Source organism: Xyrauchen texanus, chromosome 14 (genome assembly GCF_025860055.1).
Source record: "Xyrauchen texanus isolate HMW12.3.18 chromosome 14, RBS_HiC_50CHRs, whole genome shotgun sequence".
Lineage (NCBI taxonomy): Eukaryota > Metazoa > Chordata > Actinopteri > Cypriniformes > Catostomidae > Xyrauchen > Xyrauchen texanus.
In genome coordinates this window covers 46,051,816-46,065,105 of record NC_068289.1, presented here as the reverse complement: position 1 = coordinate 46,065,105, position 13,290 = coordinate 46,051,816, and the positions used below count along the sequence as shown (strand labels likewise).

General features: G+C 38.6%; 1 protein-coding gene across 1 annotated transcript in view; it reads right to left on the bottom strand.

Moving 5' to 3' along the window:
* The window catches only part of ttn.1 (titin, tandem duplicate 1), a 214,712-nt gene that overhangs the window by 122,728 nt on the left and 78,694 nt on the right, over positions 1 to 13,290 (bottom strand). The window contains exons 20-40 of the mRNA XM_052142834.1: positions 12,931 to 13,212; positions 12,553 to 12,819; positions 11,793 to 12,065; positions 11,147 to 11,410; positions 10,786 to 11,046; positions 10,442 to 10,702; positions 10,084 to 10,347; positions 9,726 to 9,986; positions 9,357 to 9,617; positions 8,987 to 9,247; positions 8,736 to 8,877; positions 8,477 to 8,645; positions 8,171 to 8,399; positions 7,675 to 7,959; positions 7,477 to 7,602; positions 7,198 to 7,386; positions 6,087 to 6,566; positions 5,295 to 5,789; positions 4,860 to 4,901; positions 715 to 4,356; positions 29 to 307 (exon numbers count right to left, since the gene is read on the bottom strand). Coding sequence (XP_051998794.1) covers positions 29 to 307; positions 715 to 4,356; positions 4,860 to 4,901; positions 5,295 to 5,789; positions 6,087 to 6,566; positions 7,198 to 7,386; positions 7,477 to 7,602; positions 7,675 to 7,959; positions 8,171 to 8,399; positions 8,477 to 8,645; positions 8,736 to 8,877; positions 8,987 to 9,247; positions 9,357 to 9,617; positions 9,726 to 9,986; positions 10,084 to 10,347; positions 10,442 to 10,702; positions 10,786 to 11,046; positions 11,147 to 11,410; positions 11,793 to 12,065; positions 12,553 to 12,819; positions 12,931 to 13,212 — 8,733 coding nt within the window. The remainder of the gene's footprint in view (positions 1 to 28; positions 308 to 714; positions 4,357 to 4,859; positions 4,902 to 5,294; positions 5,790 to 6,086; positions 6,567 to 7,197; positions 7,387 to 7,476; positions 7,603 to 7,674; positions 7,960 to 8,170; positions 8,400 to 8,476; positions 8,646 to 8,735; positions 8,878 to 8,986; positions 9,248 to 9,356; positions 9,618 to 9,725; positions 9,987 to 10,083; positions 10,348 to 10,441; positions 10,703 to 10,785; positions 11,047 to 11,146; positions 11,411 to 11,792; positions 12,066 to 12,552; positions 12,820 to 12,930; positions 13,213 to 13,290) is intronic.

Here is a 13,290-nt window from a genome sequence, read left to right as displayed (position 1 = left end):
GCATTCAAAACCAAACCACTTCACTCACCAGTGATGTTCAGGCTTGCTGTGCAGCTGTCACTACCATGCTTGTTGGAGATGCAGCAGGTATATTCTCCACTGTCTGCCTTTGTTGGGCTGAGGAGCTCCAGAGATGATAAGCTGTGCCTGCTGATGATCCTGTATTTTTCACTCTGTCTAATCGCTGAGCCAGACTTGAACCACTTGAAGGTCACATTGGGTGCATCATAAATCTCGCATTCAAGCTTCACAGGGCTGCCAATGTTGCAATCTATGTCACTAATCTTCCTCTTGAAAACTGGAGGCACTGAATTTTGCAAAGAGACAAAATACAGAAATGAGTACATTGACAGTTAGCAATATGATTACTGCTTTGCATGATAGAACAGGCTGCATAAGAGATGAAAAGGTATGAAATTATAGAAATCCAGGGGTGATTGACAAGGAGAAAAGAAATATGTGAATGTTAACAAAGGAGTGATGAAGAGTCACTTGTGACATGGTAATGCTTGAAGATCTCAGTAGAAGATGTGCCATTATATTGAAAGAAGGTGGTAAAGTTTAGCACACATTAAGTATGCATATGATACTGAAAAAATGGTAATGAAAGATAACATTGAAGGTGCCCACTAGTTATTAGTGATGGTCGGAGTTGAATTGTTAAGAATTAGATATCTCATCTAGGATGATGTAATAATATCCACACAGTCCAACCTCTTGAGACCACAGTGAGCATTGATGATGATGATGACATCTTGCCAGCTTCATTCACAGACTCACAGGTATATTCACCTTGATGTTTCTCTTTGATAACTTTGTTGATTACTAATGTGTAAGTGTCATTGTTCTTTGTACATTTGAACTCTTTGCCAGACTTGATAAATATTCCATTAAAAAGCCAGTTAACACTTTCTGCGTTCTTTATTCTCACCGACAACTCAACCTTAGAATTCTCCTCTGCAGTAATGTCTTTTAAAGGAATTTCAAAAAAGACCTCTGATGTTGTCTTTATCAAAATGTCCTCTGTTAAAAACTCCTCTCTTTTGCCTTCTTCTTGAACGTGGACATCCATGGACTGTTCGACAGTGACCTGTCTGATAGATGCATCGATTGTATTATCTGCTAAATCTCTGCCAAAACGTTCAGCTGCAATAGACTGAATTTCCTTGCTTTCAGTGTCAGTGAAACTATGGATCTCCATTTTGGATTCAACAGCCATTTGAGCCATGTGGTCGCATGACTCTTGGATATAAGTTTGTCTTTGAGATACAGTAGATTGGAAACAGACATTGGTTTCTGTTTGTAGAACAGCAGACTGCTTTGTGGGTCCTGAAAACACTTCTACATTTTCTGTCAAAATTGGTGAGAAAAATGGATTTGGAGACACTCTGGTAACCTGCAACTTCTTAGGCCTGTCATGGAGAATAGGACCTGGCTGTTCAGTACTCAGGACATGCTGCTCCTGATTAAGTATAGAGTAGAAGGCAGCATGAAGCTCATTTTTAAGAGCAGCTCTCTGAGGGTATTCACACTCAAAGGCAATTGTTATTTCTATGGATGGACCAACCGTTGTAATTAGGTAGGTCAACATTGTGTATTTTGGTTCATTATGAACCTTAACCTCCTTCACTTCCACAGCTCCTAAACTTCCCACTACATCTGCCAAAATTAATGGTTGATCGCAAGCCACAGCAGACAGAAGTGTTGTTTTCAACTGCTGTTTGACATGCAGGCTGTGTTCTTTTGGTACAGGAATCACAAAAGTAAGTTCCTTTGGAAGAGTTTTGCTTTCCTGTGATTCAGTTATAAAAAGAGGTTCTGTTGGCTGAGTTGAAATACTTATTTTTGCTGCCTCTGATCTAGGAATGCTCTGAGACATTTCACCAGTCAGAATATGTTTTTCATCCATTAGTATGGACTGCCTGACAGACTGACCCTCTTTAATTACAACTGCAAGGTCTTGCTCTGCAGCCTCAAGAGCAATGCAACGTTCTGTTGTTATGGCTTTTTCCTCTATGTGGAAAGACTGAACTGGTACTTCAGCCTCTACATCTGTCTTACAAGTGAACATTTCAACTGCTTTTAAACTGTCTGTGAGCCTCTCTTCTATAGAATGACATTCAGACACTGATGCTGCATGTATGTTATTCCAGTAATCCTCTTTCTGCACAAGTGCAACATGCTGCTTGACATCACTTTTTATAGGGCTTTCCTTTGAAAGCAGCAGAGGCTGTGAGACTACCTGAAGAACACTCAAGGGTCTGGTCTCTGTTTTGTGCTCAATCTTAAACCCTTGTACTGTCACATCAAGATCTTTGGTATAATCTACTGTCAGTTGCACTCTTTCTTCTTTGGTACCTACATATTTTCTGTCTTTTTCTTGTCTCTGGATGGCTGTCTGCTTGTCTTGCTTTTCGCTAGAAAGTAATCCTTCTTTATATAATGCTGTTTCTGACTGCACAGAGTGAAGATGTAATCTGGCAGGACCCTCTACCCGAGGCTTTAAGACCACTGTCGTATCTTTGGATTCAAACTGTGATATCTGTTCACAAGAGACTGTTTTCTGTTCATCAGAAGAAACTGAGTGTAAAAGAACTACAATTTGTGTAATATCAGCTTGCTCTATATTTGGTTTCTCACTAGTGAATCTGCCCTCAGACTGAAGAGTTTCTTGGTCACTGATTAGCTGTAAATGAAGCTCCTGATCCTCTTCTTTCTGGGAATCCACTGAAAAAGGCTGAGCTAGGCTAGGTATTACGGAGGTTTTGTCAGCTTGAAGCTTGTTTTTTTCCTCAGTAATCGAGGCTGAGTTTAATACTGTAACTTTAGAGAGCTGGGCAGTTTCCTCAACTGCTCTATGCATTTCAAAGGTCTTTTCTTTTAAAAGAGTGTATTTAGTCTCACTGACAGATGAAAGAACTGGTTTGAACCATTCCTTTTCTGGCAAACATTCATTGGACTCTACGGTTGATAGCTCTGAACTATGACTCTCTTTAAGCATTACATTTCCTGATGATGTTGCAGTATACAATAATTTAACCCCTTCTTTAACTCTGTAGCTTCTTTCCTCTTCAGGACTTGGAATACTTGTGTATTCCTCTTTAAGAATCGGTAACATAGTTTCAACTTGTGGACCACTAACAACAATCTTTGATTCTGAAGCTATCTGTGCCTTTTCTGTTTCCTTTTTAATTAAATCTTCAGTCTTTTCAATTGTTAGTGATATAGTAGTCTCTGAAATGGCAGACATAAGTTTTGATGACTCCTCAACAGTCAGCTCAAGCTCTTTTACATCCGGACTTACAATATAATCGCAGTGCTGCTCCATCAAGCTTTGGCTTTCTTGAACAGAAGAGGTCATTGCAGCCACGTGGAGCTCTTTCAAAGAAGTTGCCAATACTGGCTTTGGCTGGACAGGGGGAATGTTCACTCCCTCCTGCACATCATAAGATTGCAACTCTGCAGCGTGGCATGTTACCTGCTCCATGTGCACAGTGGCTGCAGATATATCTAATGCAGGCAATGTATCTGTCTGCTTACTTGCAACAATTTGACTGTCTTTAGTGCCAAAGTTCACAATATACAAACCCGATTCAGTGAGTTCTTCAGAAAATTGTTCAGTCTCCACAAGTGCAACAAGTTCAGCACTACAAGAGGTTTCTCCAAGAGGATTACATGCCCTACAAGAGTAAACACCACTGTCGCCTTGTTGAATGCCCAATATCTTCAAATAGCCAGACCCATCAGTATTGTTCACAATGATACAGTACTTACTAGGTTGCATATGACTGCTACCCTTGTACCACTGAACATCAGGATGTGGACTCCCTGTAACTGTGTATTCGAAGAGAGCATGGCTCCCAACTGTGCACTGCACAGATTCAATTACTTTGATGAAGTATGGAGGCAGCCCAATTAACTCTTTCTTTTTCATTGTGTCCCTTGCCTCTACATAAAGATAGGAAGTACATGTTGACTTGCCAAATTGGTTGCTTGCGGTGCAAGAATACTCTCCTTCCAACACTTTCGTAATATTAGATATGACAAGAGTATGTTCTTCATTCTCTTGGATGAATGAATAGAGAGATGAGGATGTTATTATTTGGCCATTGTGGTACCACTGAATATCTGGTTTAGGAAAGCCACATACCATCACAGTAAATTTGGCTGTGTTTCCAACAGTTGCAGTTGCTGGTGAGAATTTGGTTAGAAAGACTGGCCTTTCAAATTTCTTTTCTAATGATTCTGAAAATAATTTAGACTCTGGCTGAAGTTCAAATGTTTTGCTTTTTTCTTTAACACAAATTCTTGTTGTGCAAGAGTCCTCGTCAGCTGATATAGCCAGGGTAGAAAATGCTGAGCAAAGAAAACGATGACATTTTTCAATACAACTTTCATAATAAGAGTAAAATATTGCAATGTGTATCATTTGATTGGAATGTCACATTATTATGTCAATATATTTTTATATTAGAAAATATTACATTGACAAAATGTTTATATTATGTTAAGACTATACAGATATGATACTACTATACAAGACTATACAGTGTGCATACATTTATTTTATAAGATAAATAAAATAGTACCAATAATATAAAGTATAGGTAAATTACTCTGTTAGCAAAAAGAAACCCCAAACCCAAGAATATAAATTATAGGTAAATTACTCTGTTAGCGAAAAGAAACCCTGAAGCTTCAAGAAATGCAAATCATTAACTCTTACCTTACTATATAATTATGCATGTCAAAGTAAAACAAAAATGTAAAATAACATTTAAAAAAGCTACACAGCAAAAGTAAATAAAGCAAGCCAAAAACTAACTTTAAATCTGCACATTTTGCATCTATTAATTTACCTCTTGCTTCTTCACAACTGGCTTCTTCATCCACTTTGAAAACTGTGAAAAGAAAACACAATGTTAGATGTGTGTGAAAATATTTTCTGGGCAATATTGTTAGTATCTGTGGTTCTTTATTATTTTACATTCTCCATTTTCTCCTCCAACCATAAAGAAAATGGACCACATCTCCCTTGTTGAACACCCATGACACCCATGGGTGTCCATTGTAGTCACTTTCAGTCACCTCCTTATAGAGACAACATTTGCATGTTATGAATTTATTCTCCTTTCTTTTTTGAGAGATGTCACTTTTGATGAGATGTCAAAGAAATGGAGATTCTTTTCTCTCTCTCTGTCTTATTATTAAAGTGGGCATTTGAGTAAAACATTTAAATGTGTGCCGAGGGCAAAAATAAAAGGTGTTAAAAACCAAAGCATGCAAATGCCAACCTGTCTTCACTCTGAGATGAGGGCTGCATATTTTGTCTCCTGCAGCACTGATAACTTTGCAAGAATATGCGCTCCCTTGCCCAGAACTGATATTCTTTACATTTAAGCAGTACAAGGGCCCATCATGTTTCAAGGAGTACACCCTTGGCTCTTCAACAATCAACTGGTTGTGTAGCCATGAAACGAATGGAGAGGGGCTTCCTTTTATTATATAATAAGGAGAAGCACTCTCCCTTTGTTTGGCAAGGAATTCTGGGGACAGTTTCACAAGGAAATCTGGCTGAATCGCATCATACATGTCACGCTCCAACAAAGGTATAACATCAGGATAGCAATGTCGGCTTATCTGCAACTTTGTTGTCAAGTCTCCAACATTCTGTAAGGACTCCTGCTTTGCTTGCTCAGAGGCCTTTTTACTTGACTCATTTTCAGTTTTAGAAGATTTACTGATAGAATCAGAGGGTACAGGGGTTTCTTTGGGACTCGCTTCTTTAGCTGAGTGAGAATAAAGTTAGGGAAATTTATTAGGGATTATTCAGTAATTCAGCATGATATTTTAGCATTGAAAAAAAAAAAAGAGTTAGTGAGATGGAAGGATGATGTTATGCCAGGCGTGTAAAGGATTAAATTATTAACAGTATTAAAAATTATTATGTGGAATATTACATTGTAAATTTAAATAAAAATTGGTTATAACCATATGGAATATATTAAAGATTAAAAAGAATAACCAGCAGGAAGCATGATGGAATGAAATGATCATCAAAAATACATTGAAAAATCTGTAACCACCTTCCACCATGAGCTGCGCAGATGTTCGATTCTCGCCATTTATGTTATTAACAGTACAGCAGTAACTTCCCTGGTCCCCAAGCTGGACATTGAATATGATGAGAGATATGACCCCTCCTTGATGTACATACTGAACTCTTTCTGTATTTGTGATTTTCCTTCCATTATGATCCCATACAATTTCAGTAAATGGCTGTCCACTGAAGGAACAGTTGAACTGAGCCACACCACCCAGGTTGACATTGAGATCACACATTTTCAGGGTCAAAACAGGACCTGTTGAGTATTCTTCCACAGAGGTAACTTGTTGAACCTCTATGCTTTTTACAGATGTTGTCGACATCATCACTGTAGACACAGTTTGAAACGTTTGCATAGTGGAAGAAAGAGTCTCACTTGTGGTCTGGGAGGTGACCATCTCCGAATGAGTTATTCCAGTGCGCGAAACACTTTGACTATCTACTGTTTTCACACTGAGATCTGAGCAATAAAAAGAATAACATTAGACATTTATAAATGTCAAATTGTAATTTAGAATTTAAAGCTAATAGATCATCATCACTGAAGGGGCAAGGTAATGAGAGATGACAGAATTTCATTGATGAGGTCTTGACAAGTCATGATTAAGGATGATGACAGGCAAAATGAGGTTTGAAATGTTATTAAAAGTACTGCTCTGTGAGAAAAATGCAATTTATTTAAAATAAGAGCTTTGTCATTAATAGTCTATGGTTAGTCTTCTCAATAATGAAAGAGAGGAGAAGCAATTTGGTTTGGTGCTTTAATAATCTACGTTTTTTTGGAAGGTGAAATAGTGCTTTTGACATGCACAGCAAATAAACATGGGGTCTGCTCTTGGTAAGGTGATAGACAATGGTGGAACTAGACAACTGTCCAGTGAACTTAATCAAGCTAAGAAGAACCTTATGGAAAACTTAATGTGTATTTCAAGTTAATGAATTGGGCTATATGATAAGTGAAAAGAGTGTTATGGTATTATAAAACCCTTCATTAGTTAATGGAGCATGCAAAAAAGCCAAGCAGGTTGTTCAAAATGGTAAAGATGACACTGTCTGAACACAAAATAACCTAAAAAGTTTGTGTGACATACCATTAACGGTCAAAACTGCAGAGCAAGAGACCATTCCTCCAGAATTGCGTGCAACACACAAGTATTCTCCTGCATCTTTGGCATAAGCTCTGGAGATCTCAAGCTGGCAGCTATCATGATAATGGGACATTTTGTAATTGTCAGACTGCACAATTTCCCTATCTCTGTAGAACCAGGTAATCTTCAGATCTGCAAAAGTGAAAAGAAGAAAATATATTTTTATAGATTCTAATAAAGAATATGCTAAATATTTCCCCCCTAATGGCAGGAGAATCTTACCATCTCCAGAGACACGGCATTGGAATCTGGCTGACTCTCCTTCTTCAGTAGAGATATCTTGCAATGAGTCAATGATAACTGGTGGAGACACTGGAGCCCCAGTGTCTGGAGAAACCACCTCTAACACTATTAAAAAAATTATGTTTTTCAGTAAAGGAATTTAAAATCAGTCCTATACTAATGTCATAATAAGCTCACCTTCAACATTAAGTGCAGCAGAGCTTGTGGCTACTCCATAGTCATTCTTTGCTTCACAGTTGTACTGAGCTGCATCTTCTGGAAAGACCTCGATGAGCAACAATATGTGCTCATTTCCCTCCCTTAGGAAGTTACACTTGAAACCAGAAGACAGGGCCTGAGAGTTCTTATACCAGGTCACCTTGGGCTGAGGAGTTCCTGTCACTTCCACAGAGAAGCGTGCAGGTTTGCCAGCCTCAACAGACAGAGTCTGCATGTGCCTGATGATCTGAGGAGGCTCGGGGACTGAATTAAATCCATAAGAACATATTAGAATAAGACAATCAACATAATTAATAAAAAAATAAAGCCCCACCTTTACATTTTGCTACAATGCACTTCAATTTACAGAAAAGGTTTAAAGAAATATATTCAGGTGAAGTATTTTAATCTATACATAAGAAATAAAACAAAATGTAGTATAATAAAAAAAGAACTGATCAGAAGGTACGCTCACTCTTGACATGTAGATTGACCATGCTCCTATTCTTTCCCGCAATGAAAGTATATTCGCCAGCATCACTTCTGTAAGTTTCAGTGATTGTCAACCGATGTGTCTTTCTAACTGTCAAATAGCTGAAGCGTTCTTCAAAAGACTGGATTTCAACACCATTTCTTAACCAGCGGCCTTCAATTTCATCCTCATTAACTTCAAACTCAAATGAAGCCCTCTGTTTCTCAACCACCTGGAGAGGACAAAAATAAGACATGGCAGAAAGGTAGCGTTTTACCATGTAAAAGTAATAAGACAAAGAATAGTTACAGTGATATCCTTCTCAGCTGGCTCAGAGATGCGGACATCCTTGCCCTCCACTGTGAGGTTTGCCTTAGAAACACTCGCACCAGCAACCACAGAGTACTCTCCAGAATCAGACATGCGCACTGTCTGGATAATAAGTCGCTGCAGGAATTTTTCAGTGGTGGCTTTGAACCTGAAATATTGGGAAAGTTACATATTATGGACACAGTTGACAACTTTTAAATCATCTGCAGTGTAAATTACATAAAAACTGAAGACATGCCTGTCTGATAACTCAAGTTCCTGTCCATTCTTCATCCACATCACTTGGACATTGGGTTCAGAGAGCTCGCATTCAAAGATAGCCTTCTTCTTCTCTGTTAAATTGATATCCTTAATTTGCTTGGTGAATTCAATTACACGAGCTGGAGAGCACAGATCCAATACAGATTTGTAAGGTTAGGACAAAATATAGTAGTATCACAATCTGGTAGGTTACATAAAGGCAGCTTTAATATATAAACACAAAAATACCATCAACAAAGAGTTTGGCTGAGGTCTCAGCAGATCCAGCCAAAAACTTGTACTCTCCAGCATCCCCAAAATGAACGTTGCGGATATTGAGAGTGTGAGTCAACTGTTTGCTGCGAATTTGGCATCTATCACTGGATCTGAGCTCTACTCCATTCTTCAGCCATTTGCTGTTGATGCCTTCATAGTTGACAGTTGTCTCAAAAGTAACAGTGTCTTTTTCTTTAGCATTGAGATCTTGAAGCATGGGAGTGATTTGAATTGCTGAAACATTTCAAAAGCCATTTGTGAATATGTAGCCGATATCAAAATTTGTGAAAACATTTCTGTGTAAAGATTAAAAGGTTTACAAAAAAACCCGCAAATTGCTTACATTTAACAGTCAGATTAGCAGAGACTCTGTCATTTCCGCACACAAATGTGTATTCTGCAGCGTCCTCTTGGCTGCTGTTCATGACTTTCAGTTGGTGCACCTTGCCCTGCTCCACAAATCCATACTTCTCGCTAATCTCAATCTCAACTCCATTTCTTAGCCAGGTGGAAGGAACATTGAAATGTGAAACCTCACACTCAAATGTGGCTACATGGGTCTCTGGAACCTCAATGTTCTTTAGAGGTTTTACAACTTTCAAATCTGAATGAATGCCAGGGAGACAAAACATGTCAGAATGCCAAATTTCATGCATCATGATGAACACTACATAGGAGAAAATGTACCAAAAAATATTTGTGACATACTTACATTCAACATGAAGATGTGCACTGCACTGCAAATGTCCAACCATGGCAATATATTCTCCTGTCATGTGGCCTTCAACACTCTGAATTATGAGTTTGTGGGCTTTCCTCTCAGACAGTATTTTTATATTCGAACTTGGCTTGAGCTCTTGATTATTGAATATCCACTTAACTGGAATATCATCGTGGGACAAACTCAGCTCAAACGATGCAGTGGCACCCAACAGTGATGTCATATCCTTAGGTTTTTTCACAATTTTGATAGCTATAAAAGAGATGAAAGGATATTTAACTAAATCTAATGACTGCAGATTGATTTAAATAAGTGTATACTTTACACACGCACATGCAAAAATACATACTTTCGACATTCAGTCTGGCATTAGCAGAGAGTTTTCCAAGTTTGAATCCATAGACTGATTCATCTTGAGTGTTGCAGTTCTTGATCTTCAGGGTGTGAAAAAAGCCGTCTACTATAATCTCAAATTTATCACTTTGATGAATCTCAACACCATTCTTGATCCACTGAGATCCTTTCACATCTATATGGGTAAGTTCAAGACTGAAGACTGCCTCCTGAGTCTCAGTAACAGTTTGGTTCTTCATAGTCTTCTTGATTTTAACAGCTTGCGTAAAAAATGAAAGCAATTACAAGTAATTGCAAAAAAAGAATGAGAAAACATAATTTGTAATAAACGAGTCAAGTGAAGCATAATTTACCTTCAACCTTTAGGTTGGCTGATGTCATGGAGTTTGCCACCTGGTAGGTGTACTCTCCAACATCCTGTGGCCTGGTGATGACAATGACAAGGCGTCTGACAGCATCAATATTTTCACTCCTGACATTATCGCCAAAGTCAACAGGTTGGCCATCTTTCAGCCATTTGCCTTCTGTAGTGGGATTAGCAACTTCACACTCCAGCTCAGCAGTCTGGGATTCTGCTACAGTTACGTCATGGAGTGGCCTATTTACAGCACCACCTTGTGGAGAGTTGAAAATAAAATATTTTAGAACTTGGATATGTGACATGATTCCCATATTGTGTATGGTGAAAAATACATACCTGATACAATTAGCTTTGCTCTGGATTCCTTCTCACCAGCCATAAAAACGTACTCTCCTTCTTCATCCTTCATGGCATTCAAAACAGTGAGACTATAGTGTGTACCTTTGCCCTCAATCTTGTACTTTGCACCTGCCTTTAAAGGTTGATTCTTGAAAGTCCAGAGAGCATCAATGCCAGGGTGAGATACCTCTACACCAAAGGTGACATTCTGGGTCTCGGTGCAAACACAGTCCTCCATGTGCTTAACAATAGTGGCTTCTATAAAATACAAATAATAATGGTATGATTCTGAATTATTTTACAACAATAAAATTAAAAAAAATGTACAAATACAATGAGACAGAAAAGTTATACATACTCTGGACAGAAAGTTTACAGGTTGAGTCTGCTTTGCCAACAATCAGTTTATATTGTCCTTCATCTGATGCATAGGTCCTGCTAATGGCCAGTCTCTGCTTGGATCCTTTGACAACCAGCTGGACTCTATCGCTTGGCATCAACAGTTTTTCATTGTGATACCATTTTACTGAGCTAATGTCAGCAGCAGAGATTTTAGCCTCAAGGACAGCTTTGGTGCCTTCCACTGTGGATATGTCCTTTAGTGGTGTAACAAAGCCAATTGCTGTGTAAGAAACAAAATGATTTGTAAAACTGTCACTCTCCTGATTGAAAATGTAATGCTTGGGAAGACCATATTCACAGGAGCACCATATTTGATTGTTGACGGGAATGACAACGAGGCTGCAAGGGATAGACGTAAAGTTTCTTAAGTGGGCAGTTTAAAGTGTTTTTGGAACATTCTGCAGACAAAACATTGAAAAAAGATATCTTTCAGTGACAAAAATCAGATGGGATCTAGGAGCTTTATACAGTTTGTCATGCCATTAAAGTTATGTTATATCTATCCCTCATGGCCTCGTTTTCATTCCCGTTAAAAATCAAAGATGGCGCTACTGTGAATAAGGTATATTGGACATTGTTTTAGCATTAAAAAGGTGGCATACTTCGAACTGTTAGCTTTCCAGTTGTAGAAATATTCTGAGCAGGAACAACAAAGGAGTACATTCCTGCATCATCCTTATTGGCGTCTTCAATGAGAAGCTTTTGGGTGACTTTGTCAATGACCATGTGAATCTTATTGGAAGCAGAGATAGCTTGACCATCCTTCATCCATGAGCCCTCAACATTTTCCTGAGAGAATCGCACCTCGAGCTGGGCGATATCACCCTCACAGACTGTCAGGTCAGAAAGACCTTGCATCAAAGTTACAGGGCGCACTAAAATGAACAAAATTCAGATTTAAATTAGCTTTTTTTTCTTTTTCTTTTTTTCTCCCCAATTTGGTATGCCCAATTAACAATTTACTTACTAGGTCCTCGTGGTGACACGATTACTCACCTCAATCCGGGTGGCGGATTCTAAGACAGTCAATCCACACTTTTTATCATGTGGCTCGCTGTGCATGATACCGCGGAGGCTCATGCTATTCTCCGTGATCCATGCACAACTTACCACATGCCACATTGAGAGCGAGAACCACTAATCGCGACCACGAGGAGGTTACCCCATGTGACTCTATCCTCCCTTGCAACCGGGCCAATTTGTTTGATTAGGAGACCCGGCTGGAGTCACTCAGCACACCCTGGATTCAAATTCGTGACTCCATGGGTGATGGTCAGCGTAAATACTCACTGAGCTACCCAGGCCCTTTAAATTAGCTTTAAATCATAAGACTCTAAAGACTTTTAATTCCCTAATACTCACATTTCATCTTAAGGGTGGCACTCGTCTTAAAATCTCCCACTTTAAAAGTGTATTTTCCTTGGTCCTCCTTCTTAACATCTTTCACGGAAAGACTATGGCGACCACGGCGTGCAGAGACAACATATTTGAGACTAGGAGTGATTTGTTTGTTTTCAAAATACCAGGAACCTTCTGCATCCTCACGGGACACAACACATTCAAATTCTCCTGAGTATGTTTCAGGCACTTCTGTATTCTCAAGGTTCTTTACAATTTCAAGTGGCGCACCTGTGTAACAGATCACATTGTATATGCTTTATAACTTAGTCTAAAACTGTTAAAGATGTAACACTGATTAAAGGGAATAGATTTTTTTTTTTTTTAAGTCTTTACACTAACCTTCAACATAAAGTGAGGCACTTGTTCTTATGTGGTCATCATCAACCACCACGCAACTGTATTCTGCTTCGTCTGTCATAGAAATCATCAGCACAGACAGAAAATGTACCTTTCTGTCAGAGTGCATTCTGTATTTGTCTCCTGAGAAAATTTCGGCATTGTTTTTTAGCCATTTGACCTTGACAAATGGCTCATTTGTCTCACATTCAAAGGTCACAATTGAGTCCTTCTCTTTAGCATTCTGATCTTCTAGTTGTTGCATGAATAAAACAACTTGTTTGACTAGAAAACAAAAAAAGACAAAGATCAATAATTTAGGATCACTTTTACTATTCATGGAATTGATCATGTAGAAACAGC